The 27924-nt window shown below is 36.1% G+C and overlaps 1 protein-coding gene across 1 annotated transcript in view; it reads left to right on the forward strand.

Moving 5' to 3' along the window:
• The window catches only part of LOC131849758 (uncharacterized), a 123366-nt gene that overhangs the window by 79408 nt on the left and 16034 nt on the right, over positions 1-27924 (forward strand). Inside the window, exons 4-5 of the mRNA XM_059199874.1 lie at positions 12393-13074; positions 13633-13873. Of these exons, the coding sequence (XP_059055857.1) occupies positions 12393-13074; positions 13633-13873 (923 nt within the window). The remainder of the gene's footprint in view (positions 1-12392; positions 13075-13632; positions 13874-27924) is intronic.

Below are 27924 nucleotides of genomic sequence, written 5' to 3' on the forward strand. Positions count from 1 at the left end.
CTGAAGATTTATTCGTACTTTGAGGTTACAAGTTGGATTGCTTACCGTTTTCTTATATTAAAAATCTTATTTATATTGTAAACATGTATAACATTTTATTTGAAAAGAATACGAGCTGAATTTCTTGTTAGTTCTTCTCATCTCGAAATCATTCCAAACTGACGGTAGATTTGACATATCATAAGAGTCTGTAATAGACCTACATGAATAAAGATATTTTGAATTTTGAATATTAATATTATAAATGCGAAAGTTTGTGAGTATGGACCGTTCCTCTTTCACGCAAACACTGCTGAACGGATTTTGATGAAATTTTACAGTAATATACCTTATGCATCAGAATAATATACAGGCTATATTTTTATTGAAATTTACCACGGGTGAAACTGCGTGCACAGCTAGTATAATATTATAAACGCGAAAGTTTGTAAGTATGGATGTTCGTTACACTTTCACGCAAAAACTACTGAAAGGATTTCATACAAACTGTTCGTACCTGTAAAACAGGGTGCGCTCAAAAATTTATTGCGTAACTAAACTTCAAAAAGCCATTTTCATTTATTCTGAGGTGGAACGGAATTCGTGGGGTCAGTTAGTATATGATATATGACCACGTCGGTGGTCTAGCGGTTAAGCACACCATTGCACTTCCGACGGTAGCGGGTTCAATTCCTCATACAGTACAAAACATTTGTATACATGAGTATGAGTGTTTGTATCGGTCTGGGTGTATTCTATGTATAATATGTATGTATTTACGAAAAAATATATATCTATGTATCAGTTGTCTAGTACCCATAACACAAGGTTTAGCTATCTTAACTTGGGTCTAAATGGCGCTGTGTGAATTGTCCTGAGATTATTATTATTACAGGGTTATCAGTTCGCATTACTAGGTATATGTTGATTATATATAAAGTGACATGCTGAGAAAAGTTATTTTGGTAGACTTGTATTACAATTTTTATGCCCTATTTACACTCAGCCCGAGTGGGCAGGGAAGTGAGCAGCGCGAGAGTGTAAACACGAGTGGAAACACTTCCCATGCCATTGGCGCTGCCACTCGCGCTGCCCGGCGCTCCCTCGATTGTCTGTTTTTCGTGCGCGAGTGGCAGCGTGTTTTTACATTCAGCCCTCTCGCTCAGTTGTCGCCCGGCAATATTTCCGGCAGCGCGAGTGGCAGGGGAAGCGGCTGAATGTAAACGTGGCATATATAGTATATAAAGGAATATACATAGATATATGTATATATGTTAGGATATACATATATTACAAGACTAAGCAAGTTAGAAAAAATATTAATATATTACTAGATGCGACTTCGTTTTCATGGAATTTGTATCTTTTTATTGTGTAGTAATGTGTAGTAGAGTGACTGACGTAGTGATCTATCAACGCACAGCCCAAACCACTGGACGGATCGGGCTGAAATTTGGCATGCAGGTAGATGTTATGACGTAGGCATCCGCTAAGAAAGGATTTTGATTAATTCTACCATCAAAGGGATAAAATAGGGGATGAAAGTTTATATGAAACTTTCTTAATTTCAAACCGATCGGGCTAAGACTTTCATGCATAAAGCTACTATGACGTAGGCATCCCCTAAGAAAAGATTTTGATGAAATCCACCCCTAAGAGGATCCACGCAGAGCCAATGGTTCGAGTCTGTCACATAGACGTTGACTACCAATGATTCTGGCTGCTCGGTTCTGAATGCGGTCAAATGGAAATAGCTGGTATTGTTGTGCTCCCGCCCAGAGATGAGAACAGTATTCTGTTGTTTCGGATCTGTGCCTTGTATATTATTCGGATATACTACGGAATACCTAATATCCAAATAACTTTACTAACTAAAACTTACTACAAAAGACGGAGTTAATTTTAGAAGCTTTGTCTACCAGTCAACCTTCGGCGACCTCGGTGGTCTAATAGTTTAGCACACTGCTTTACGTCCGATGGTCGCGGGTTCGATTCCTCGCACAGCACAAACATTTGTATTCATGAATATGATTGTTTGTGTCGGTCTGGGTATTTTCTATGTATTTACGAAAAAAATATATATCTATGTATTTGTATCAGTTGTCTAGTACCCATAACACAAGCTTTAGCTAGCTTAACTTGGGTCTAGATGGCGCTGTGTTAATTGTCTTGAGATTATTATTATTATTATTAACCTTCGATATTTACCCGCTACACTGAAGAGGCCGTCAATACAGCAATGGTATATGAAGAGCTCCATAATTCAGCGCCTTAAAACTACAATTTGTAACAACTGAGCGACTTCAATATATACACAAACGTTAACCATAGTGCCGTAACTCTATACAGAGCATAAACAAACCATAGAGTATATACCGCCCGTAATCTCCAAAGGGCGACAATAAAATCCCCATGAACCCAAAGTAGTACGCTCCGCTGGGTTTGAATCCGCTATAAAAGTTATACGCAGTAATTACTCCACAACTGATACCCTGAATGGATGTGATTACTAAGATTGACTGAGTAATTAGAGTAGTTTAATATCCTGTGTTCTGATGAATTGTTTGACATGATGCCTACGGCTACTTTTTACCATCGCACCGCTCGCCATCGACAGGGAATTCATCCCCACACGCTGGAACCTAAGTGGTCTCGGACAGTGCGGTTTCAGAGGAGCTTCCTCCCGCGTACACTTAGATTGTGGAATGAACTACCTGCCGAGGTTTTCTCACGAGACTACAGCATGGGGTTTTTCAAGAAAGGTATATTAAGGTTTCTTTCTTTTCATTGGGCTCCCTAAAATATGGTCGAGAGCAGTGATGGCTGGCTCATCCTTCATACTCGTAAACAATTAATAAGAGGAAATCAGTCATAGTGATTAGAGCAGACCAGTCCCTACAAGTAAGTATGACGGATGAGCTAGATGGATATGGATCTAGAATATGATTGTTGTCTAGTACCCATAACACAAGCTTTAGCTAGCTTAACTTGGGTCTAGATGGCGCTGTGTGAATTGTCCTGAGATTATTCTTATTAACCTTCGATACTTACCCGGTACACTGAATAGGCCATCTATACAGCAATGGTATAGGTAATATATAAATAGATAGGTAGTATAGGTAGGCAGGTATAGGTAATGTATAATGGTATATATATAAATTATTAACCGGGTCTTAACACGAATAATTTTATGGCAAATAAAGGTATTTACCTCTCTCGACGTTTCGACTAGGTTGCACTAGCCGTGATCATGTCACCACGGCTAGTGCAACCTAGTAACCTTTATTTGTCATAAAATTATTCGTGTTAAGACCCGGTTAATAATTTAAATAATTGGCCTATACTATTGGCGGGCCGCAGAACACATTGGCGGGCCGCAAGCAGCCCGCGGGCCGCGGGTTGGAAACCCTCGACTTAAACACAACTCGGGAACAAATAGTTCCCAATGTTACCAGAGCTTAGAAATGATAGGGTTTTATTTTGTTCTATTTTTGTTTTATTTATCCTTTAAAGTGCGAATACTGTAACTACCATATAGTAATTTTAAGTAGCTGTGACGTGGTCGAGTGGATGAGTAGTCATGCTTACGATAATGTCCCGACATGTGGCGGCGTGGTGGGCCGGGTCATTGGGCTCCCTAAAATATGGTCGAGCGCAGTGATGGCTGGCTCATCCGTCTTACTCGTGAACGAGTGCTGCTTGTAGGGACTGGTCTGCTCTAATCACTACGACTGATTTAATCTTATTGTGTTTTTATATTTGAGCCTAAATAAATTAGTGCTGGTTGGTAGTTTGTATTCACACGTTTTGACTTGTAAAATGTGAACTTACAAGGATTGTTTAAAAGAGCAACACACAAGTTTCTTGCTTATTTTCCTGGGCGAGTAACTAGTTACATAGTATAAAACAAAGTCGCTGTCGCTCTCTGTCCCTATGTATGCTTAAATCTTTAAAACTACGCAACGGATTTTGAAGTGGTTTTTTTAAATAGATAGAGTGATTCAAAAGGAAGGTTTATATGTATAATACATGTACACCCGTGCGAAGCCGGGTAGGAAAGTTTGTGAGTATGGATGTTACTTACTTTTTGCAAAAACTACTAATAAAAAAAAAACTACTAAGTAATATAGCTTATACATCAGAATAACATATCCTTACTAATATTATAAATGTAGCATGGATGTTTGTCACACGAAAAACTACTGAACCAATCATCATGAAATTTTGTACACAAGTTCTTGGAGGTATTAGAATGAATATATTAATACTTTTTGTTAAAAAAACAAACTTTTTTATAAAAAAAAAGAAATCAACATTTTGGTACTTCAGCGCCATTTAGGAGCCAATGACTTTTTATTTAAAAAAATAGATATATTTTTATAAATAACAACAAAAATAAATTATCAACATTTTGCTACTTCAGCGCCATTTAGTAGCCAATGACTTTTTATTTTAAAAAATAGATATATTTTTATAAAAAACAAAAAAAATAAATTATCAACATTTTGCTACTTCAGCGCCATTTAGGAGCCAATGACTTTTTATTAAAAAAAATAGATATATTTTTATAAAAAACAAAAAAAATAAATTATCAACATTTTGCTACTTCAGCGCCATTTAGGAGCCAATGACTTTTTATTAAAAAAAATAGATATATTTTTATAAAAAACAAAAAAAATAAATTATCAACATTTTGCTACTTTAGCGCCATTTAGCAGCCAGTAATGAAGTTATGCGAGCGAAGCCGCAGGTAAAGGCTAGTAATATTATAAATGCGAAAGTTTGTAAGTATGGATGTTTACTCTTTCACGCAAGAACCACTGAACGGATTTTGATGAAACTTTACAGTTATATATTTTATGCATCCGAATAACACATAGGCTATAATTTATATTGAAATTTAACGTACGTGAAACCGCGGGCACAGCTTATATTTTTGTTTTTAATAGTAAGATAATACAAGTGAAACTATAAATTGCTTACTTGCAATAGCGACGTACATATACAATAATAAAGACTTCGCATTTCTTTCCTTCGCTCCAACATTATATAAATAAAAAAAAGAATTCTGAGAAAGTTTGTGAAACAAACTGAAACAAAATTAGATCTGAACGTATATCTAAATAACCGACACCTGTGTACCGAACTTAAATGGATAAATTAAGAAAAAGTGCCCACTAAATCGAGGTGGGCGGTGATACTGGGTTAAGTGACGAGTATAGTACTAAAATATATTGACAGCTTTCGAGATATATTGGTATTTATACTGACAGCGACGATACATTGCTTTTGGGGTCTAAATATATAAAAAAAACATAAACATATACATTCCTATATACCAGAGACATTTAAACTAGATATATTAATAAATTTACTGGGGGTACAGTTTAGACTTCGTCCGCGTGGAATTTAACTTTATTTTTCTAAAATAAAAGAATAGAATAGAATAGAATAGAATAGAATAGAATAGAATAGAATAGAATAGAATAGAAAATCATTTATTCAAATAAACTTACATTGAAGCACTTTTGAATAGTCATTACATTTTATTTAATCTACCGCTCGTTCGGAAAGCTGTCTCATCACAAGAAGAACGAGCAAGAAACTTGCGTGTTGCTCTTTTAAATAATTTTATTATTACTTTACATTTTTAAGTTTAAGTGTGTGAATACAAACCACCAATTAGCACTAATTCAATTAAATACTCAAAAAGAAAAAATATTGAATACATAACCAACTGGTTAAACAATTAATAAGAGGAAATCAGTCATAGTGATTAGAGCAGACCAGTCCCTACAAGCAGCACCCGTTCACGAGTATGACGGATGAGCCAGCCATCACTGCGCTCGACCATATTTTAGGGAGCCCAATGACCCGGCCCACCACGCCGCCACAAGTCTGGACATTTTAGTGAGCATGACTACTCAAAACACTAGACCACGTCAAAGCTACTCACAATTAAAAAACTTAGGCTACTATTATTTATTTATTTATATTTGCTACTAGCTGTTCCCGCGACTATGTCAGCGTGGAATTAAACTTTATTTTTCTAAAATAAAAGTAGCCTAAGTTACTCATTACATCAGCTACCTGCCAATAAAAGTCCCGTCAAAATCGATCCAGCCGTTTCAGAGATTAACCGGAACAAACATGCAGACAGCAATATTGTAAAATAAAATATTTTGGTGTATGAACCGTATTTATATTCATATGCATGTAGTAAAAATCAGTTATTTCAATATTACAAACAGACACTCCAATTTTATTTATATGTATAGATATAATTATAATGTATATATATGTAATAATTAAGCTGTTCCTACTTTACCCGAGGAACAAATCCGATTACCTCCAGCGTTCACTCAGGCAAGCTTTTCATTATATGTTCTGTTCACAGCAGAACTGCTTGTAGAAATTGTATCAAACGGAGATTTTAGAATGAACATTTTGTCAGTATTAGTTGGCACTACGCCAGGTTACCTGAGAATATTCTCAGTTAAGGCTTCTTAAGGGTCGGCAACGCGCACGTGACACCACTGGTATTTCAGGCGTCCATAGGTAACCATTTGCCATCAGATGAGCCGTATGCCACCATAGTGTAAGAAGCACTGATTATGATGACGACTTAGGCTCTGAAGCCGGCTACTGCAAAGGAAACCCCAAGTAGCTATAAATACGGACTTAGGTCTATAAATCGGAGGTCGATGGTTGAATAATCCTCTTTCGTTGGGTGAGCCACGGCATTCGGTCGACGAGCGTAGAGCGTGCCGGTTGTGTTTTGGATACTAAAGTGATTTGTATTAGGAATGGGTTTATCCCGATCTTAGTTGGGCCTGGGGGGAAGCTGCAAGTAGTGAAGGTGAGTGTTAATGTATTCTAAAGGGCCTTTTAAACCTACACCCGTGTGACAAATCACAGGCGCTACTTGGGGTTTCCCTTGCGGTAGTCAGCTTTAAAACCTAAGTCGTCATCCTTTATTAGTGCTTCTTATATTTGTAATACACTTCTGGTGCAATAAAAGGTAAATAAATAAAATGAATAGAGTGGGACCTAGAGTGGAACCCTGCAGTACTCCAGCTTCTATATCTTGAAAGATAGAGTAGGTGTTATTAACTTTGACTCTACATTGAAGTTTTGATAAATAAATAAAATATTGATTGATATATTGATGGATTGATAGATTAGTTGATTGATAAAGGTACATTACTTTATTCAAACACTTGCGTTGTCTATATCTATCTATATCTATGGGCACTGAGATACAGAAATCAAACTGACATTACGAAATGTACGTCGCACCGACACGCGACCTCCGTACTTTAAGAGAGCTTTGCTCGCAAATTGGTAGCGATGTGCGCTGAAAATGTGTGGTACAAGTTATAAGATGTAGCGGATGTATTGTAATAATAAGAATATATTTCTTTTTCTCCACAAAACATACATAATATGAACTGAAAACTCTTTGAAGCATATAAAATTCCATGCTAAAATACAGATTTGTGGAGAACTGGTGCCTGTACTAGGTATCCGTAAAACCTTTGACACGGGTTATCAGGTCCTTTTTTGTGACAAGAATGGTAAAACTGATAGGAAGTAATTCATTCATTTATAAATTTAAGGGCAGCGCCCTGTCGGTGGAGCTCTTGCCACTTTCTACGATCTTCCATCATACTCTTTAAACCTTGATATCACTGTCTATCATTTGCTTGATGTAGTTGTGCCTTGGACTTCTTCTCCCCCTCTTTATCTATGCTATTCCTCTTTCCTATCTTCTTGATAGAAAGTAATAGTCAATATATATTACTTAAACAGCACTAAGGCCATATTTTGATGTCCATGATTCTGAGGATACCAATTAATAAGTGAAATTTCAGAATAAGGAGACAGATATCTATAGATCTATACATATAAATAAAATTGGAGTGTCTGTTTGTAATATTGAAATAACCGTCTTTTACTACATGCATATGAATATAAATACGGTACATACACCAAACTAACATTTTTTTCAATTTTTGTCTGTTTGTCTGTTTGTTTTGGCTAATCTATGAAATGGCTGGACCGATTTTGACAGGACTTTTTTTGACAGGTAGCTGATGTAATAAGAAATAACTTAAGCTACTTTTACTTCAGAAAAATGAAAGTTAAATGCCACGCAGACGAAGTGGCGTGGTCAGCTAGTTTTGCATAATAAAATATTATACAAATCGCTACATCTCGTACCTCGCACCGTGCTCTTTTATTATAGGTAAATGGTGACATTAAATGAGTTTTTGAAGGAAGCCCGGTACGTAAATGTACTGAATACATTTTCATATCGCCCGATCGGTACAACACTGTGCGTTTACATCCTTATCACGTCGTCCCGTTTGTTATCGTGTTAAATGTGTAATATGTAGTTATTCATTTAATAATAATAATAATACACACATGACACAAAATCGAAAACATTACCCGAAATCATGCACTCAAAGACTCACATTACCACGCCAAGAAGGCGAACGAGGACTCATCGACATACAAAACCTTCATAACAAACAAATACATTCACTAAGAAAATATTTTTATCATAAAGCAGAACAATCATCATTATATTATCAGGCAACAAATATTGACAATAAATGTACACCTGTTAATCTACATGACAACAAAAAAATGAACACATTATGAATAAGGACCAAAAAATAGACAACTGGAGAAAAAAGTCTCTTCATGGAAGACACAGAGCGGATCTATGCCAATCTCATGTCGACAGGAATGCGTCGAGCAAATGGCTGAAACGCGGTGAGCTCTTCCCAGAGACCGAAGCATTTATGTTAGCAATTCAGGATCAGATAATTTGTACCAGAAACTATACAAAACACATCTTAAAAGACAGAAATTTGGCAAATGATTTATGCCGGCATTGCAATAGTGTTTCCGAGACCATACAACACATCACGGGTGCTTGTAAGACATTAGTTCAAAATGATTATAAGCACCACCATGATCAAGTTGTTACAATTATACATCAATGTATAGCACATAAACATAAATTAATAGAAAGCAAAGTTCCATATTACAAATACAGCCCTATTAATGTATTAGAAAATGATCACTGTAAACTGTACTGGGATAGAACAATAATTACTGACAAAACTGTACATCACAATAGACCCGACATAACATTACACGACGAAAATCAATAAAAAAGTATATCTTGTAGATATAGCCATCCCAAACACACACAATATACAAAGCACAGTCAATGAAACACTAACAAAATTTACAGATCTAGTAATAGAATTAAAAAAACAATGGAAAGCACACACCATCCACATAGTACCCATAGTTTTGTCATCCACAGGAATTATACCAAAAAGTCTGAACAAACACCTAGACACGTTGCATATCCCCTCCTCTACAATAGACCTATTACAAAAAGCCGTCATACTAAACACATGCCGAATAGTCAGAAAATTTCTATCTTCATCACATAACTCATCCATTCTTGGCTAAGGCCCGCGTGTTTGAATATATTACCCCCGTAAAAAGGGAGATATAATAAATATATATATATAATAATAATAATAAAAATAATAATAATACTGTAGTTCTAAACACATGCCGCATTGCTAGAAAAATTTCTACAAACAGATTAGGCCAACATTTATATTATAGCACAGATAACTTAATATTACATATATATATATATATATATATAGTATATTTACCTAAAAATAGAACATTGTTATGTACTTGGCTTTAGGCCCGTACATACCAAGATTACCGGCGAAAGTTGAGAGGGAAAATAATAATAATACACACACACACTGCACTTACTTGGTTTTAGCCACTTAAGCGTGGAAAAAAAACCAGCAAAAGCTGAGAAAATTCGACGACAGCGTAAATAATAATAATAATCTCAGGACAATTCACACAGCGCCATCTAGTCCCAAGTTAAGCTATCAAACGCTTGTGTTACGGGTACCAGATAACTGATACAAATACATAAATCCATTTTTTTTGTAAATACATACATAATATGTATAGAAAACACCCAGACCGATACAAACAATGATACTCATGAATACAAATTTTTGTGTACTGCGAGGAATAGAACATGCGATTTGTAGTGAGCGCAGTGATGGGTGGCTCAAACGTCATACTCGTGAACGAGTGCTGCTTGTAAGGACTGGTCTGCTCTAATCACTATGACTGTTTTAATCTTATTATTTGACTCTAATAAATTAGTGTCTTTTAGTATTTATTACAACAATTAGTTAAAAGAGCAACACGCAAGTTTCTTGCTCATTCTTCTTGTGATGAGACAGCTTTCCGAATGAGCGGTAGATTAAAAAAAATGTGATGACAATTTTAAAGCTTAAATTTATTTGAATAAAGATTTTCTTTTTTATTCCATTCTATTCTACTCTACGATATTCTACTATACGCTACGCTGCTCTATTCTATTCTATTCTTGAATTTTCTATAGAAACATTGACCATCCAAATCCCATTAGGACTAAATTACATACAGGTGAGTAAGTAATAATAATAATAATCTCAGGACAATTGACACAGCGCCATCTAGTCCCAAGTTAAGCTAGCTAAAGCTTGTGTTACGGGTACTAGATAACTGATACAAATACTTAAATCAATTTTTTTTTCGTAAATACATACATAATATACATAGAAAATACCCAGACCAGTACAAATGTTTGTGCCGTGCGAGGAATCGAACCCGCGACCATTGGACGTAAAGCGGTGTGCTGGACCGCTATACCACCGAGGTCGTGAACGTAAGTGGCGGTAGATAAAATGTGGAATTAACAGCGACTATCACGTGAGACTGAATTGAATTTAACTTCAAGCACGGGGAAAATGTGGCCGTAAGAAAAGTTTTAATTTTATTACCAACATTGCAATTTAGTTGTAAAACAAGATTAATTTCTGTCCCTTCAAATGGTCGCAGGATCGATTCTCGCATCTTTACATAATATAAAACAAAGTTATATTAAATTTTGGGAGAATAGAGTGATCACCAGATAAAAATAGATTCAAATTCATATTGAAATTCAAAATATCTTTATTCATATATAATAATATAAAACAAAGTTACATTCAAATTAGAGTGACCACCAACTAAAAATGGATCCAAATTCAAATTCAAATTCAAAATATCTTTATTCATATAGGTCTATTACAGACTCTTATGATATACAAATGTACCATCTCTACCGGATCTTCAACATACTATAAAATGAAGTCCCTTCGGTTGTATATTATATCTTTTATATTATGCAACAGATTTTAATGCAGTTGCCAGCGATAGATAGACTGATTCATGAGGAAGATTTATATTTATAATACGTGCATATTCTAGTACAGATAAAACAAGAATTTCAATGACGACTATAGAAAAAAAAGCTTTAAACACACCATTTTCCATATTTATAGTAATTATATATAAATGAACCAATTCAAGTAACAAACTTTGAATTATACTTTACTAGCTACTCGCCCCGGCTTCGCACGGGTGTACATGCATTATATATATGAACCTTCCTCTTGAATCACTCTATCTATAAAAAAAAACCGCTTCAAAATCCGTTGCGTAGTTTTAATGATTTAAGTACGGACAGACAGCGACAGCGACTTTGTTGTATACTATGTAATGATAATCAATTCAAGTAACAAACTTTGAAGTATACTTTATTATGATAGAGAAAGAAAAATCTTTATAAAAGCAGCGATGAATTGTACCAATTTAGTTTTAAATTTAATATTTCCGTAAAACATAAGTACACAAAATAGGGACTCGCCCAGGACTCACCCATGCGTTCATAAATGTTAATTCTAAGTACATTAACCAACTATCTGAAAGAAATAAAAATAACTATGACTATTCAATAGTGCTTGAATTTAAGTTTATTTGAATGAAGGATTTTCTCTTATAATATATTAATATAATATCATCATTACATAGTACAAAACAAGGTCGCTGTCGCTATCTGGCCGTACCTATGTATGCTTAAATCTTTAAAACTACGCAACGGATTTTGAAGCGGTTTTTGTAATAGATAAAATGATTCAAGCGGAAGGTTCATATATATATAATTCATGTACACCCGGGCGAAACCAGGCCGAGTAGCTAGTTTACAATAAAACAGTCTGGAATAATGTAACTTTGAAACAGTAACAGAATTTCACAAATCAGTGTAATAGCCTAGTGATTTCTTTTCTTATAAAATCACATGTTTCTTACTCTTTCTCTCTTTTTTTTCACAAATCAGTGTCTCTTTCTCTTTCTTTATTTTTATTATACCACAATCCGTTCCATGGCCTATCTCAAAAGAGCGCTTGAGATTATATTCACGCTAGTAAAGATCAAAAGAATACCAATATTAATAAAGAAATATCATTTTCCAGCAGGTGGTCGTCATGGGCAGCAGCACGACATCAGACAAAACGATCAACACCAGCACAGACTCCGCTGCCACTGCCCTCACTTCCATCACGGGGACTGACGACTCCATGGACGCTGAGCCTGAACCCCCTGAGTTGCCATCCCAACCTCCAAGCCTCATGGACTCAGAACCCTCTCAAAATCCACCAAGCACGGCCCCACCACATTACCATCGAGCTCAGAACAGCTGCGAACTGGTTTCTCCAGTTTATACAAAACCTCAGTCAGCATCTGACGTCATAGATTCTCCAAGACCAGGCCCAGCCAGGTTCGTCTTTGATGTTCCTTTACCGGACCCAAAGCGGTTCGAGAAAAAGCGGAACAAAACACAAGTGAATCTGACCAGTGGGCCATCGACGTCTATCCAAATACCTTACGATCCCAAAATGGAGATTCCCAAAAGCCCAAAGGCCAATCAATCAAAATACGAAACACATTTCAAATTTGAACCTGAACCCGTTAAAAGGCGAGGCAGTGAGCCGAGGATGAAGAATAAACAGAAGCTGGATAAACAGGATTATTATAAGGATGAAGTTGCGAAGCTGAGACGGCAGTTGGAAGGGACGGAGGTGTTTACGACAACTAGAAGACGGTCTTCCGCACACCAGCATTCCGTTCCACCGCCTTCTTCAAGAAGACAATCAACAGGTACGTTACACGTTTGTTCTAGAATATTTCTGTTCATATTATTAGATGACTTTCCTTCAGATTCTAAGTTATAGTATGAAAATAGAAATGTGGTTATGATCATATTTTTTATGTTTCTAATATCTCGGGACAATTCACACAGCGCTATCTAGGCCCAAGCTAAGCAGAGCTTGTGTTATAGGTTCTAACAATTGATGTAATTGTATAGTTATATTCTTTTTTTTTGTAAATACATACGCAATCTATACGGAAAATATGCAGAAAAAATCATACCCATGAATTCAAATGTTTGTGCCCTGCGAGGAATCGACCCGAGATCATCGGAAAGAAGGTGGTGTGCTAGACTAGACCACCGAGGCCGATCATAAATTATAGGCTACAAATCATGACCCATCATATGAAGTGTGTCATTAGCATTCATGTTGATTTATGACAGTTACTTCTATTTACTATCAAATGGACCATCAGCTTGTTTGCCTTTCTAGCACCAAACAAGTGATAAATTTTCTCCGTACCATTTTTTCTTTCGATTTAAATCTATCTTTATATCTTCTACAGCGGCTCAAGTCCACGTCACGGCCAATCCTCTAGATTCAGCGGCAACTACAATACCAGCCGGTCGTACAACCATCGTGGTCCAACAGCCGTCTCTCTCCCTCGATTATGGAGGCTGCTCCACTATCCTCGTGAGGGACGAGGACGGAAGACGTAAGAGTAGAGTCTGCAGCGATCATATACAGCAGCTGTTGGACGTGACTAGTCAGTTCACTTCGGAGGATCTTCACGACTTTGACAAGAGGTGAGTTAGTATTTAAGAATCTCTAACATGTACTCTATAGTATTACATTTAGAATTGTTTTTCCTTCCACGTTCTCAACGTTTGGACTTGATTACACTAGCCTTGGTCACGAGATGACTAGCGTATTTTTTTCCGGACTACTCTAATGATGTTGGCCGGCGATTGCGAGTGCTGATGGCACTCCAAACCCGCGGAAGGACTTATGAAGCGGCTGAAGGTCAACTCCTGCCTGATACATTTAGATGGAAGATAGGCTTTGTAGAAAATCGATTTCGTAACTCCGTCACACTTATTTCAGTCACGCTTATTTTGGAAGATATGTTTCGGTATGGTTGAGATATGTCAATTGGGCCGTCAACTTTCTTGGTATTTTTTTTTAATTCTTTATTTTGTTCTGGCTACTAGACTCATATTATAAATACCTTATACACTAACATACATATGAATTAATATTATACCTTACAGACTAATAACATACTTGTATAGTAATTAAATATAAACTAAAATAATAATATTGTCTTTATGGTCACCACACTCACTATGGCAATCTGCCATAGTGAGTGTGGTGACAGGTTTCATGAAAAAAGACTACTGGCCGAAGCCAGTAGTCTTTTTTCATGAAAGTGGACAGCATGTTGGTGGAGACCCGGACTGCAAACGCTTAGAAGCTCGCGTTGTGACTCGATTCTATCTGCGTCACCCTCAATGTTAGGTTACTTTTGGTCCGGATATAGTCCACAATATCCTGTTTCTTGGTGTCGTAGTATAGGCGAGACAGGTACATAGCTTCGGACGGTGTTGCGGCCCGCAACAAGAAGTTGGGCCCAGTCGGTGCTGCGCCACAATGGTTTCGATTGACCCTCTTTGTGCGCCTCTTCTTTTGTACCGTGACAAAACCATCGTCGTCACGGTCAGCAGACTTAGGGCTACACCCGTAACCTAAAAAAGAACTTTCTTACCATTTCATTTACCCATTCTCTTAATCTTCTTTCGGCCCACTTCCTTCTCTCAACTCCCACATCTCGCAATTCACGCCATTCTGGATTTATGTAATTCATTTACTATCATCGCTATTAGTCTTTGGAATAGATTGCCTGTGGCCCTGCGTAGAGAACAGAGTAAGCCTGTTTTCAAACGGATTTTTTTTTATTATCTTCTAAATGAACAAAACAGTTTTTAATTATATATTGTTGTCATAATATATATGTAAATATCTATAATATTATTATGTCTTGTATGTATAATAATAGGTATATATTTATTTTTATGTACATATATTTGTAAGTATTTTGGAAGATGTATTTACCTATGTCAGGTAAAATTATAGATTTGTCCTTTCCCACCACTGGCCATCAACCGCTTTCTGTTCTTACCTACTGGTTAGCTGGTGGAGAATTCATATGGCATTATGCTCGCCAAATTGTACAATTTTTACGTCCAATAAAGAATAACTAAATAAATAAAATTTGGTGTTTGTATTTTTACTTCCAAAATTAATTAAATATTGACATAAAGCTGTAACAAACTCCATTTTACATTTCACCTCTCGCTTGGAAAATCAAAAGGCTTTTAGTAATGAGTGATTTTGAATTAATATCTCCAAGGAAATAAATTATTTGTTGCTTTTATGTATATATAATAGAAATGGAGGATAATTGTTCTTTGTGCTCGCCCTGTCAAACGCTTGGCTGAACTCGGATTCGGTGTCGAATTAACCGTGTCAGTAGCCAAAGTAAAACAATTCTCGGGACCTCCTTTACCCGTTAGTAGCTTTAGAAGATACAAGCTGACCTGCACAACTTCGTCTGTGTTTCATTTTACAATATTTTTCATTGTAGCTCCGCTCCAATTGGTCGTAGCGTAATGTTATATAGCATAATGCCTTCCTCGACAAATGAACTATCCAACACAAAAATAATTTTTCAATTCGAACTAGTAGTTCCTGAGATTAGCGCGTTCAAACAAACAAACTCTTGAGCTTTATATATAACTTTGTTAGTTGTAGTTTAAAACTTAATATGCTATCGTCGTCGTCGATCTCACATTGTATTTTACTGATAAAGGCTATAACAGAATAGCAGAGAGGGTGGACTCACTGCCCTCACTGAGTTATAGACCGTTTTGTCTCATTCATTAGTTTTAAATTATATTATTGTATGGGCAACAGTTGTATTGTGTGGAAAGCTTTTGTTTGAGACAAATAAAGATTATTATTATTATTATTTTATATATATATTATATATCTCCCATTGATGGGGTAATAGACTGATCATTGCGGGTAAAAATCACCAAACAATGACAGTATAAATTATGAATGATGAGGATGGATAATTTATTATAATTATGTTTTTATTATTATTATTATTATATTAGTATAAATTAGCTATGCCCGCGTTTTCACTCGCATGTAATTTATAGCCTATGTGTAAAGTTTCATCAAAATCCGTTCAGTAGTTCTTGCATGAAAAAGTAACAAACATCGTCTAATAATTTAATCTAATAATTTTATGGCACCAGTCAGAGCTGACTGAGCTGACTGACCTGGTCGAAACGTCGAGAGAAGTAAATACCTTTATTTGCCATAAAATCATTCGTGTTAAGACCCGGTTAATCATATCAATAACTAGCTACTCGCCCCGGCTTCGCGCGGGTGTACATGTATTATATATATAAACCTTCCTCTTGAATCACTCTATTTATTAAAAAAACATATTCGTCCGATTAGGTTATCATTAAAATTATTATGCGTTCCATAAGTCCTTCCGCGGCTTCAAAGTGCCATTTCTACTCGCCCCCTATAGTTCGGTGAAGCTTTCAAGGCTAGCTGCGCCCAAAAACATTAGAAATGTTCTAAAAATATAAAATAAATTATTTCAGGTAACTCGAGTTACCTGAATTTCAACTCGAGTTAACTCGAGTCATGTTTATTACGAGTTAGCACATCTCTAATTTATACAAGCTTATTTTCAAGAGAGTTTTGTTAAAGTCAATGCAAATAATCTTACAGAAATAGGAAAGCAAAAGAATCAAGGAAAAGCTGACGCACAAAGTAGATTTTGCATATGTCGCAAGCATTATTCCGCGGCGTCATAAAACGCGGGATATGGTGCCAGAGGAAAGAAATTAGGGCTTATTGATTTTGTTGGTATGAGGTAGAGGAATTTATATTGGATATCAGAGGAATATTGATGCAACGCTTGTTTATGGTTCAATAGTAAATACGCTTATTTATGGTTCAATAGTAATCATTCTGGATATAACATTTATTATTATTATTATAGCCTTTATTTTTATTTTATGCGGAAGACGAAGATCATGTCTTATGAAAAGTGTATAATATGAATGTGGATGGATGTATAAGGGAGGGGACGCCCTAAGAAAAGATGGATGGATTGTGTGAAAGATGATATGAATAAAAGAAGAGTATGTTCAGATATGACGGCCGATAGAGAGCAGTGGAAGAGAATGACATACTGCGCCGACCACAAATAATGGGATAAAGGCAAGGCAATGATGATGATTAAACATTATTTGATTTGATTTTGAACTCATACATTATTTTAAAACACACATAAAACTTTAAAACTTAAAAACGAAGTAATTATTCTATTATTTGGATCTTTTTTAATGTCTGTAGATCTGTTTGCCAATCGGCAAAGGCGTCCTCCAATCGTTTCCATTCTTCTCTTTCTTGTGCCACTCTGTTCCACATTACTCCTGCCACTGTCCTAATATCATCATCCCATCTTGTGTGGGGTCTGCCTCTTCCTTTTTCCTTCCCTGGGATACCATCTTGTCACTTTCTTACTCCATTTATCATATCCTCTTATTATATGACCTGCTCATCCCCATTTGAGTCCTTTAATTTTCAAATTTATATCTGTAACTTTTGTTTTATTCCGGATGATGTAGTTTTTCAATCTGTCTGATCTCTTGACATTCTGCATATGACCATTGCGAGCGACCATTGCGACAACTTGCGAGTTTACTTGTCACTTCATGGCCTAAAGTCCATGATTGGCATCCATACATAAGGACGGGTAAAATGCAGGTGTTAAATAGTTTGGTTTTAATACTAATATGATCTTAATCATATCATATTTGGATATAACATAATACAATTTAAAAGAAAAACTTCTAACGTGTGTATTGAAAACGTATAGCATAATATGACTTTGCACAATGTTGCTATAAAGTGTGTTGGAAACAATACCTGGCTTGGATAAATAATTATAATGTCGTATATGAATAAATTATTGTTTAATTAGAATACGAATTTACATTCGTACTTACCAGGTATTGCGAAATTTAAATATATATAACTCAAACGTGACTGACTTAGTAATCTATCAACGCACAGCCCAAACCACTGGACAGATCGGGCTGAAATTTGGCGTGCAGGTAGATGTTATGACGTAGGCATCCGCTAAGAAAGGATTTTAATTAATTCTACCCCCAAGGGGATAAAATAAGGGATGAAAATTTGTATGAAACTTTGTCAATTTTAAATCGATCGGGCTGAGACTTTGCAAGCATAAAGCTACTATGACGTAGGCATCCTCTAAGAAAGGATTTTGATAAATTCCACCCCTAAGGGGATAAAATAGGGGATGAAAGTTTGTATAAATTTTCTTAGATTTTCGACTGATTGAACTAAAATTAAAGATTGGAGCTACTATGATGAAGACGTTCGCTTAAATAGGATTTTGATAAATTCAACCCCCATGGGGTTTATCCCCATAAGGGATGATGCAGGATGTAAATGTATTAGTTTGAACCTATCAGTACCTAATGGAACGAATAAATTAAGACGAACAAAATAATTTTTAGTTCTTTGGGCTACTTTTGTTTTAGAAAAATAAAGTTAAATTCCACGTGAACGAAGTCGTGGGAGCAGCTTGTAATAATATAAACGAGCTTTATTTTAGCGACGATTGTACGTATGTTCATATTTTATTATATATATTAATAGGTATATTTATGTACAAATGTATATGTATATATGTATGTTCATTACGTGCACCACCTACCACTTTCTTATCTTAATGTTACTTTCTCTGCTGGTAGTCTGGAAGAGATTGCTTAACAATAAGATTGCCTTTTGTATCAGTTTATGTAATATATCATTTTGTGTGCTTTCTTTTGTCTGATGCAATAAAGAGTTTAAATAACATAAATAAAAATTGTAAATCTTTGAACTTCTCGACTTGTTCTATACTATAACATGCATATACAATATATATTTTTATGGATGATAATGGAATGGAGCACCCGCCTGCGCTAACGGTTTACGCTGGCGGAGCACCAGTGGACGGTGATAAGATGAACATGAGGTCAGGTCAGTTAGCCCATCGTGATAAATTCACCAAAAATTTGTCCCCATGGTTTCCAGAGGGATAACCGCGTGGAGGTCAGCCTGATATGGTATATTGCTAATAATGGGGTCATTAATCCACATTACCAACAATCCGCTTTCCCCCCAACACGCATATATTACACATATAAACCTTCCTCTTGATTCAGTCGTACCTGTTGCTGAAAACTGCTTTGAAATCTGTTGCGTAATTTAAAAGATTTATTCGGATAGATAACGGCGGCAACCTTTTTTATAGTATGTAAAGATATACTATTTTATATAATAATTATATATGAAATGACTCTTTGGCAAAGGTTTATTCAAATACTAATTTATACAAGATAAAAAATTTATAGTAACTAAAAATAAGGGCCGAGAATTGATCCTTGAGGAACACTCATTCTGACAAGAATTACGTTGGAGGTAACACCATTACAATTTATGTCTTACGTTTGGATTCGTAAAAGTAACTATAGGAACGAAGGGAGCAGTTAAAATTCATATTCATGGAATTCGGATTATTCCTTTTGCATATTTAAAAGTTTTAGAAATTTCCCGAAATCTCCATGAAAAGAATTTCAACGAACATGATTTTGTTCCATTGTGCTATATGTTATGAAAAGTTCTTGATTGTCGATTAGGTTGAGCATTTTTATGTCATTTAATATTATTTTCTTAATGTTAAACTGGAAAATTTTAAGAGCAATAATCATCTGCTTCTTCCTTATCCCATTTATTTGTGGTCGGCGTAATATGTTTTTCTCTTCCATTCATCTCTGTTCGCAGTCATCCCGTTATTTACTCCCTTTCTCACCATATCATCTTTCACACTGTCCATCCATTTCTTTTTCGGTTTTCCTCTACCCTTATAACCATCCACATTCTATGTCACCACAGATCTTCATCCGAAATTTTCTCTCTTTCGGTCTTACATAATTAAGTTGTACGTAAGAGTTAATACAATTTGAACATAGAACTGTAATTGCACTATCTGAACTAGTAGAGAATTATACTGTATCTCGGATTTCACATACCTTCCCAGGGTGCATAATATTTCATTTATTCATCATCATCATCATCATCATCATCACAGCCCGGAAGACGTCCACTGCTGGACATAGGCCTCCCCCAAAGATCTCCACGACGATCGATCCTGCGCTGCTCGCATCCAATGCCTTCCAGCGATCTTGACCAGATCGTCGGTCGTCGTGGTTGCCATTCGAGGACTTTACTGCCCCAACGGCCATCGAAAGTCGCAATTCTTTATGAGATCTCCTCAATATTCGTACAAAATTGTTTGTTGAGAATTTTTATAAACATAACAACAGCTACTTAACATTAATTCATTCATAAATTTAAGAGCAACGCTCTTGTCGGTGGAGCTCTTGCCACTTTCTACGATCTTCCATCGTACTCTTTAAGCCTTGATACAGCACGACTCCATTTCTATCTTTAATTTGTTTGATAAAACATTACATAATCAATAAAAAAAGTTGTAAAGCTAGTCAAAGATTTGTTATGAGTCTATAACAAAATGGATGGATGTTTGTATATCTAAATTGAAACCTGTTTTGTTGGACCAATTTCTTGAAGGTATATTTCATAAAAAACTGAATTGAACGGCTACATTCCACCATTTTTGATGAAACTTTATTTTTTCCAGACATTTTTAATAATGTATGGCATATATATCAGGACAATATATAAAAAACACGCAAACCGTTACAAATAATACACACGAATGTTTGTTCCGTGCGAGGAATCGAAACTGCGACCATCGGAAATAAAGCGGAGTACTGAACCGCTGGACCAACTGTCATCTATATATTATTAATATACATATATTATGTTATCTGTGTTAATATTAAAAACGCACTGTCTGATGTTATTAAATAGTTTATACAGTGAAGTCCTTAGTTTCGTTCACTTTAATTTGCTATTTGAATTAACACTTGAGACAAAGCACTCGCAGCCGCGTTCTCGATCTTGATGTTCAAGCGACAGTAAAAAAATAATACAATATATGTTTTTATAATTATGGATGGATGTATTCACACAAAAACTATTGAACGGATTTTGATGAAAAAATACATACAGATTATAATTTTACGCGGATGAAAAGTTTGCTCTATATCTAAACATGAATATACAGAATATAATTGAGTTTGCTCGATATCTAGTTGGATTTCATGTTGTTAGGAAGAAATGATATTCAATACATAAATACATGACACTGGACAATTAACACAGCGCCATCTAGTCCCACGGCAAACAGAGCTTGTGTTATGGGTACACAACTGATATAAATACTTATTTTTTATTCTTGTATCATCATACATAACATACATAGCAAACACCCAGACCGATACAAACAATCATACTCATGAATACATATATTTGTACCGTGCGAGGAATCGAACCCGCGACCATCGGAAGTAAACCGGTGTGCTAAACCGCTAGACCGAGATCGTCATTATTGTTTCCTCGAGTGTGTCGCTACATTCGCTAATTATGTTATACTAGCGTTAATTGGCGTGAGGTATAATCAATTTTCATTATTAACGCCACACAGAACAAGACACAACAAAAGATACCATTTGTACACATAATATAAACGTGATATTTACCATAATAATAATAAAGTACTACCGATATTCCGACGCTGTTACAGTCGATCCATGAATAGAACGCAAATATATCCAAATCCACACATTAAATAAAGAAATTTACCACGATGATATTATTAAAGAGCTCCCGATATTCCGATACTATTATAAACTTGTACACGGGTCGATTGTACCAGCGTCGAAATATCGGAAGTTCTCGACCATTGGACGAGCATTGGTAATAATAAAGAGCTCTCGATATTCCTATGGGATTACAAACGTGCTAGTCATCTTCGACTGTACCAGTATCGAAATATCGGAAGGTCTCGAGCATTAGTAATAATAAAGAGCTCCCGATATTCCGACGCTATTACAAACATGCTGGTCACGGGTCGACTGTACCAGCGTCGAAATATCGGAAGTTCTCGACCATTGGGCGACCATTGGTAATAATAAAGAGCTCTCGATATTCCGACGGGATTACAAACGTGCTAGTCATCTATTACAAACATCCTAGTCATCATCGACTGTACCATCCATACCATACTATCAGTCAGTAATGAATTTATGCGAGTGAAGCCGCTGGTAAATGCTAGAAGGATATAAATTTCATGCGAGAGAATCCTCGGGTACAGCTAGTCTATATATATAAATAAAATTGGAGTGTCTGTTTATACTATTGAAATAACCGTTTTTTACTATATGCATATGAATATAAATATACATACACTAAAATAACATTTTTTATAATTTTTGTCTGTTTGTCTGTCAGTCTGTTTGTTCCGGCTAATCTCTGAAATGGCTGAACCGATTTTGACGGGACTTTTTTTGGCAGGTAGCTAATGTAATAAGAAGTAACATAGGCTACTTTTATCTTAGAAAAATAAAGTTAAATTCCACGCGGACGAAGTTGCGAATAGAGCTAGTAATTATTATAAAGTTATTTTGATTTGATTTGTATATTCATGTATCGAAGGTTGACTGGTAGACAATGCTTCTAAAATTAACTCAGTCTTTTGTAGCAAGTTTTAGTTAGTAAAGTTATATTGAGATGGGTCCTGAGGCACTCAAACATTGAAGGCAACGAAAATGTTGACCATCTGACAAAGTTAGGGGCAAAAACTGCCCAACAGGGCCCTGAACTCTTCTGTGGTCTACTTCATTACTTAAAACTGGGACATCTTAAAATAATAACCAAACGAGAAGCACATAATCATTGGCAGAATATGCCAGGGTTATTTATTTATTTATTTATTTATAAACTCTTTATTGCACCAATAGAATTAATACATAAGAATTATACAGAAGAGATATGGAAGTACAAAAGGTGGTCTTATCGCTAGAAGCAATCTCTTCCAGGCAACCTTAGGTTAGTTAGGTTAGTTCATTCAAAATTAAATTAGAACTGTGAAACCTACTGTGAAACTGGAAAGCTAGCGAAGATATCTTCGAGACCCTGAAGCCCAAGAAATCCGCAGAACCATACAGGTACGTGACTGACGTTTCCCTAGCATTTTGGTAGCAGAGTAGTTTCCCAAACACCATAATAACGGGCTACTCGAATCAATATTCCACTAGACTACTACTATTGAGTAAAAACAATATATGCATCATGTCCATCACTGGACACTGCAAGTTGATTAAGCACGTGGCGAAAGTAGACCTTAGTTTAACATCAATCTGCAGATTTTGCCAAGCAGAAGATGAGATGCCACTACACATCCTATGTGGTTGTAGCCCTCTCATGGATAAATGAAATATCTCCTTTGGAATGTACACTCTATCTATCGTTCCTGGGGGGAAAAGTGATTGATAATGTGGATTTGACCCCATTGCTAGCAATGTATGGTACATTGCCAGGTTGACCTCCACGCGGTTCCCCATGGAAATCATCGTGATAAATTCCTAGTAAATTTGTCACGATGAGCTAACTGACCTGAGCTCATGCTCACCTTATCATCCTCCACTGGTGCATCGCCAGTGTAAATCGTTAGCGCAGGCGGGTGCACCAATCCATTGTCATACACAAAAAGAAAATATCGACGTATCACAGTAGTCACGAACGTCTAGCATGGACACATTCCCCTTATAGCCCAAGAGCCCACGACTGCCAGACATACGTCATTTTAATAAACGTGAAAGTTCTTGTATGTGTGTCCCCAACATAGGTAAGAACGATCCCCAAATATGAAACCTGGATCGTGGTTCCTTTGGCAGGTACCAGGTAACAAAGGGTAAAAAAATTCATATCAAATTCGTTATTTTAAGAAACTCCATATTTTCATATGTTGTTCGTAGCATTATTATAACTTCTGCTCATTGCCAGACTTAGTGTGGTTCCAACCCCCGCCGGACCCCCCTAAACTATAATATTTTGAAATCCGTCATTTTAATAAAGCTGAAATTTATATATATTATTGAGAGTCTCTCAAACTGAGTTTCCTAAATTGCCAGACAGTTTTCTTGATGATGATTGAAACCGTATATTGGGTAACAACGTCTAGCATGGACAATTTCATATCAAATTCGTTATTTTGACCAACTGTGACAGTATTATAAAGAGGTGGCGGGGGGGGGACCCCCTAAACTATACTATTTTATAAATAAACTTACGTCATTTTAATAAAGCTGAAATTTATATATATTATTGAGAGATGCCCCCGAATGTGTCATATATATAACCGCCAGCGTAAACCGTTATTGCAGGCGAGTGCATAATTCCATTATCATCAAAAAAAAAATCCTGAGGTGATAAAAACCACCTGATGAGATATTCTTATGAAGAATGTCCTTCAATTCTAGCGTAGCGAATTTTGAATAAGAGTTACAGGTTTTTGCACTTGACAATAAAAGAAAAAAATAAAGTTATTTGGATATTATTGATATATTGGATACTGGGTACCTACTGGAGATTTAGCCTTTTTAGTTTAGAACCCTAAAATTTGATGTTCATTACATCAAAAGCTGACATGGAAAATGGGGAAAGAATAACGTATTTTAGCGTCACTTTGATGAGCACGCAATGAGTGGGCTTCGAGCTCATCAATCAAAAACGTGCGACAGTCGCGCCTCTCGAAATGCCCCTTTCCATACGCCTTTTTACCACAACTTTCACAATAACACAGTTATTGCTTTTATTTATTATCTAACTAGCGACCCGTCCTGGCTTTGCGGGAATTGTAATGTATTGTAAATTTTGAATTTCTCTTATATGAAGGAAGGAGGCTGTTTAATATTCTAGAAGTATTATATACAAATAAAAGACGTACCAAGGTTAACTGACAATTTAATTTTTTTTTTCGGACTACTCTAATGCTGTTGGCCGTAGCTAGCCTTTACAGCTTCACCGGACGTTATGGGGCGAGTGCAGATGGCACTCCAAACCCGCGGAAGGACTTATGGAGCAGCTGAAGGCCAACTCCTGCCTGACGGATACTTTAGTCTGAGGGCACCACTAGGGGTTCGTACCTCGGCTCAGGCTGTCGTAATTTCGATCCCCGTTTGAATTGAATTGGACGGGGGATCGATCGGCGGGGCGCCCGGGGGCGCCGGTGTGGAGCGTCCGGGTGCGCGCAGGCGCCCGATTGAATGCGCGATATTGTGTGTTTGAGGTCGTCGTCTTCGCCGGCGAGGACGGTGTCGTGTGTGTGTGTAAAAGTGTGGTCGGGGTGGAACGGGTGGGCCCGTGGGGAGGTTACCTGCCGTTATGGGGTCGTCGGGGTCAATGAGAACGTGCCTCGGGCGACGTTGTCGCGTATGTCGAATATTACTCCTCGGTGCGTAGTCGACCGCACTGACTATAAGCGGGTTAGGGTGGGATTGGGCAGAGTCGAAGTAGCGTCGAGACGCTTCCTTCATAAACTGCTTGATGGAGGGCAGATATTTTTGCATTACAATGAATACATGTAATAATCAAAACGAAACTATAGCGCGTTTTAGAATTGACACAGCGCCATCTAGTATTTCATACTGTAAACTATTACGGCCAATACTTATTACAAATTTATACAGAGGCCTTCTGTGGTACAGCACACGGCCCTACTTCCGATAGTCGCGGCACACGGCACAAACATTTGTATTCATGAGTATGTTTATTTGTATCTATCTGGGTGTTATCTTAACTGTGAGCTGGGTGTTTTCTAAGTATAAAATGTATGTATTTACATAAAACAATATATCTATGTATTTGTATCAAATTCAAAATATCTTTATTCATGTAGGTCTATTACAAATACTTGATATGTTAAATCGACCGTCAGTTCGGAATGATTTCGAGATGAGATGAACTGACAAGAAACTCATCTCGTATTTTTTTTTTAAATAAATGTTGTACATGTTCTCAATAATTCAGATTCATTTAAATTCAAATTTGGGAGAACAGAATATCAGTTATCTAGTACCTATAACTCAAGCTCTAGCTGGCTTAGCTTGAGTCTAGATGGCGTTGTGTGAATTGTCCTGAGATTATTATTTTTAATACACTTATCTATTATATAGTACAGACAAATTTTATTTAATATTATTTCCATATGAAATGAATATATGAATTTAGTTAAATTCTATTAATTAGAAATTATAAACAGATACTTCAATTTCATTTATTTGTATAGATTTAAGATGCTTTCAAACATAATTGTAAGATAATAACGAACACCAAGCAGTTGCAAGGTCACTGCAAAGACTAAGTCACTGAGAAAAGTTTCCAATTATTCCATAACATTATTTCAAATTCAAATTCAAATTCAAAATATCTTTATTCATGTAGGTCTATTACAGACTCTTATGATATGTCAAATCTACCGTCAGAAATAAAAGACCGTCAAATATTCCAGACAAAAGAAAGGTTGGCTAAAACTATTTATCTTCTGTTGCGTTGTTTGTATTCGCGTATAGTTTCTGCCATTTCCAGCGTAGTGTGTTCAAGTTATATGAGACACGGGATATCTCTGAATTACGTTACACAGGTATTATTAATCCCCCATTCCCTCCCACTCCTCTCCTCTCCTGCCCCCTCCTCTCCTCTCCTCTCCTTCCCCCTCCGTCACAGTTGGTCACAATTTAAGGGGAATGTGTCCATGCTAGACGTTCGTGACTACTGTGATACGTCGATGTTAGTCGCTTTAATTTCATATAGTTTACTAGCTGTCCCGGCAAACGTTGTTTTGCCTTAAAATAAAATAAAAAATTAGGGGTGGACTACCCCTAACATATAGGGGGATGAAAAATAAATGTTGGCCGATTCTCAGACCTACTCAATAGAATAGAATAGAATAGAAAATCATTTATTCAAATAAACTTAATTTAAGCACTTTTGAATAGTCAACATTTTTTTAAATCTACCGCTTAGAAAGCTGTCTCATCACAAGAAGAATAAACAAGAAACTTGTGTGTTGCTCTTTTTCCTTGTAAGTTCACATTTTACAAGTCGAAACGTGTGAATACAAACTACCAACCAGCACTAATTTATTTAGGCTCAAATATAAAAACACAATAAGATTAAATCAGTCGTAGTGATAAGAGTAGACCAGTCCCTACAAGCAGCACTCGTTCACGAGTATGACGGATGAGCCAGCCATCACTGCGCTCGACCATATTTTCAATACACACGAATATTAGTAAGTTACTAATATTCGTATGACATAATTAAGAGATGCCCCCGAATATGTAATATATATTATAACGTGAAAACTGTTTACAATACTTAATCTTATATATAAAATCTCTCGTGTCACAGTTTTCGTTCCCATACTCCTCCGAAACGGCTTGACCGATTCTCATGAAATTTTGTGAGCGTATTTTGTAGGTCTGAGAATCGGCCAACATCTATTTTTCATCCCCCTAAATGTTAGGGGTAGTCCACCCCTAATTTTTTTTTTTATTTTATGGCAAAACAACGTTTGCCGGGACAGTTAGTATTAATATAAATTTATATTACAAAAAGGAAAGATATGATGTTATGTTTGTGACGGATTAAAAAAATACTTAACTGATTTAAAAAAAAATGCTTTAATTACACAAAAATATACTTTATCAATAAACAATATAACATGTAATTTTACAAATTACAAATATAAAATCATTATGGAGTA

Source organism: Achroia grisella, unplaced genomic scaffold (genome assembly GCF_030625045.1).
Source record: "Achroia grisella isolate CSIRO2021 unplaced genomic scaffold, CSIRO_AGI_Agris_v1 utg660, whole genome shotgun sequence".
Taxonomy (NCBI): domain Eukaryota; kingdom Metazoa; phylum Arthropoda; class Insecta; order Lepidoptera; family Pyralidae; genus Achroia; species Achroia grisella.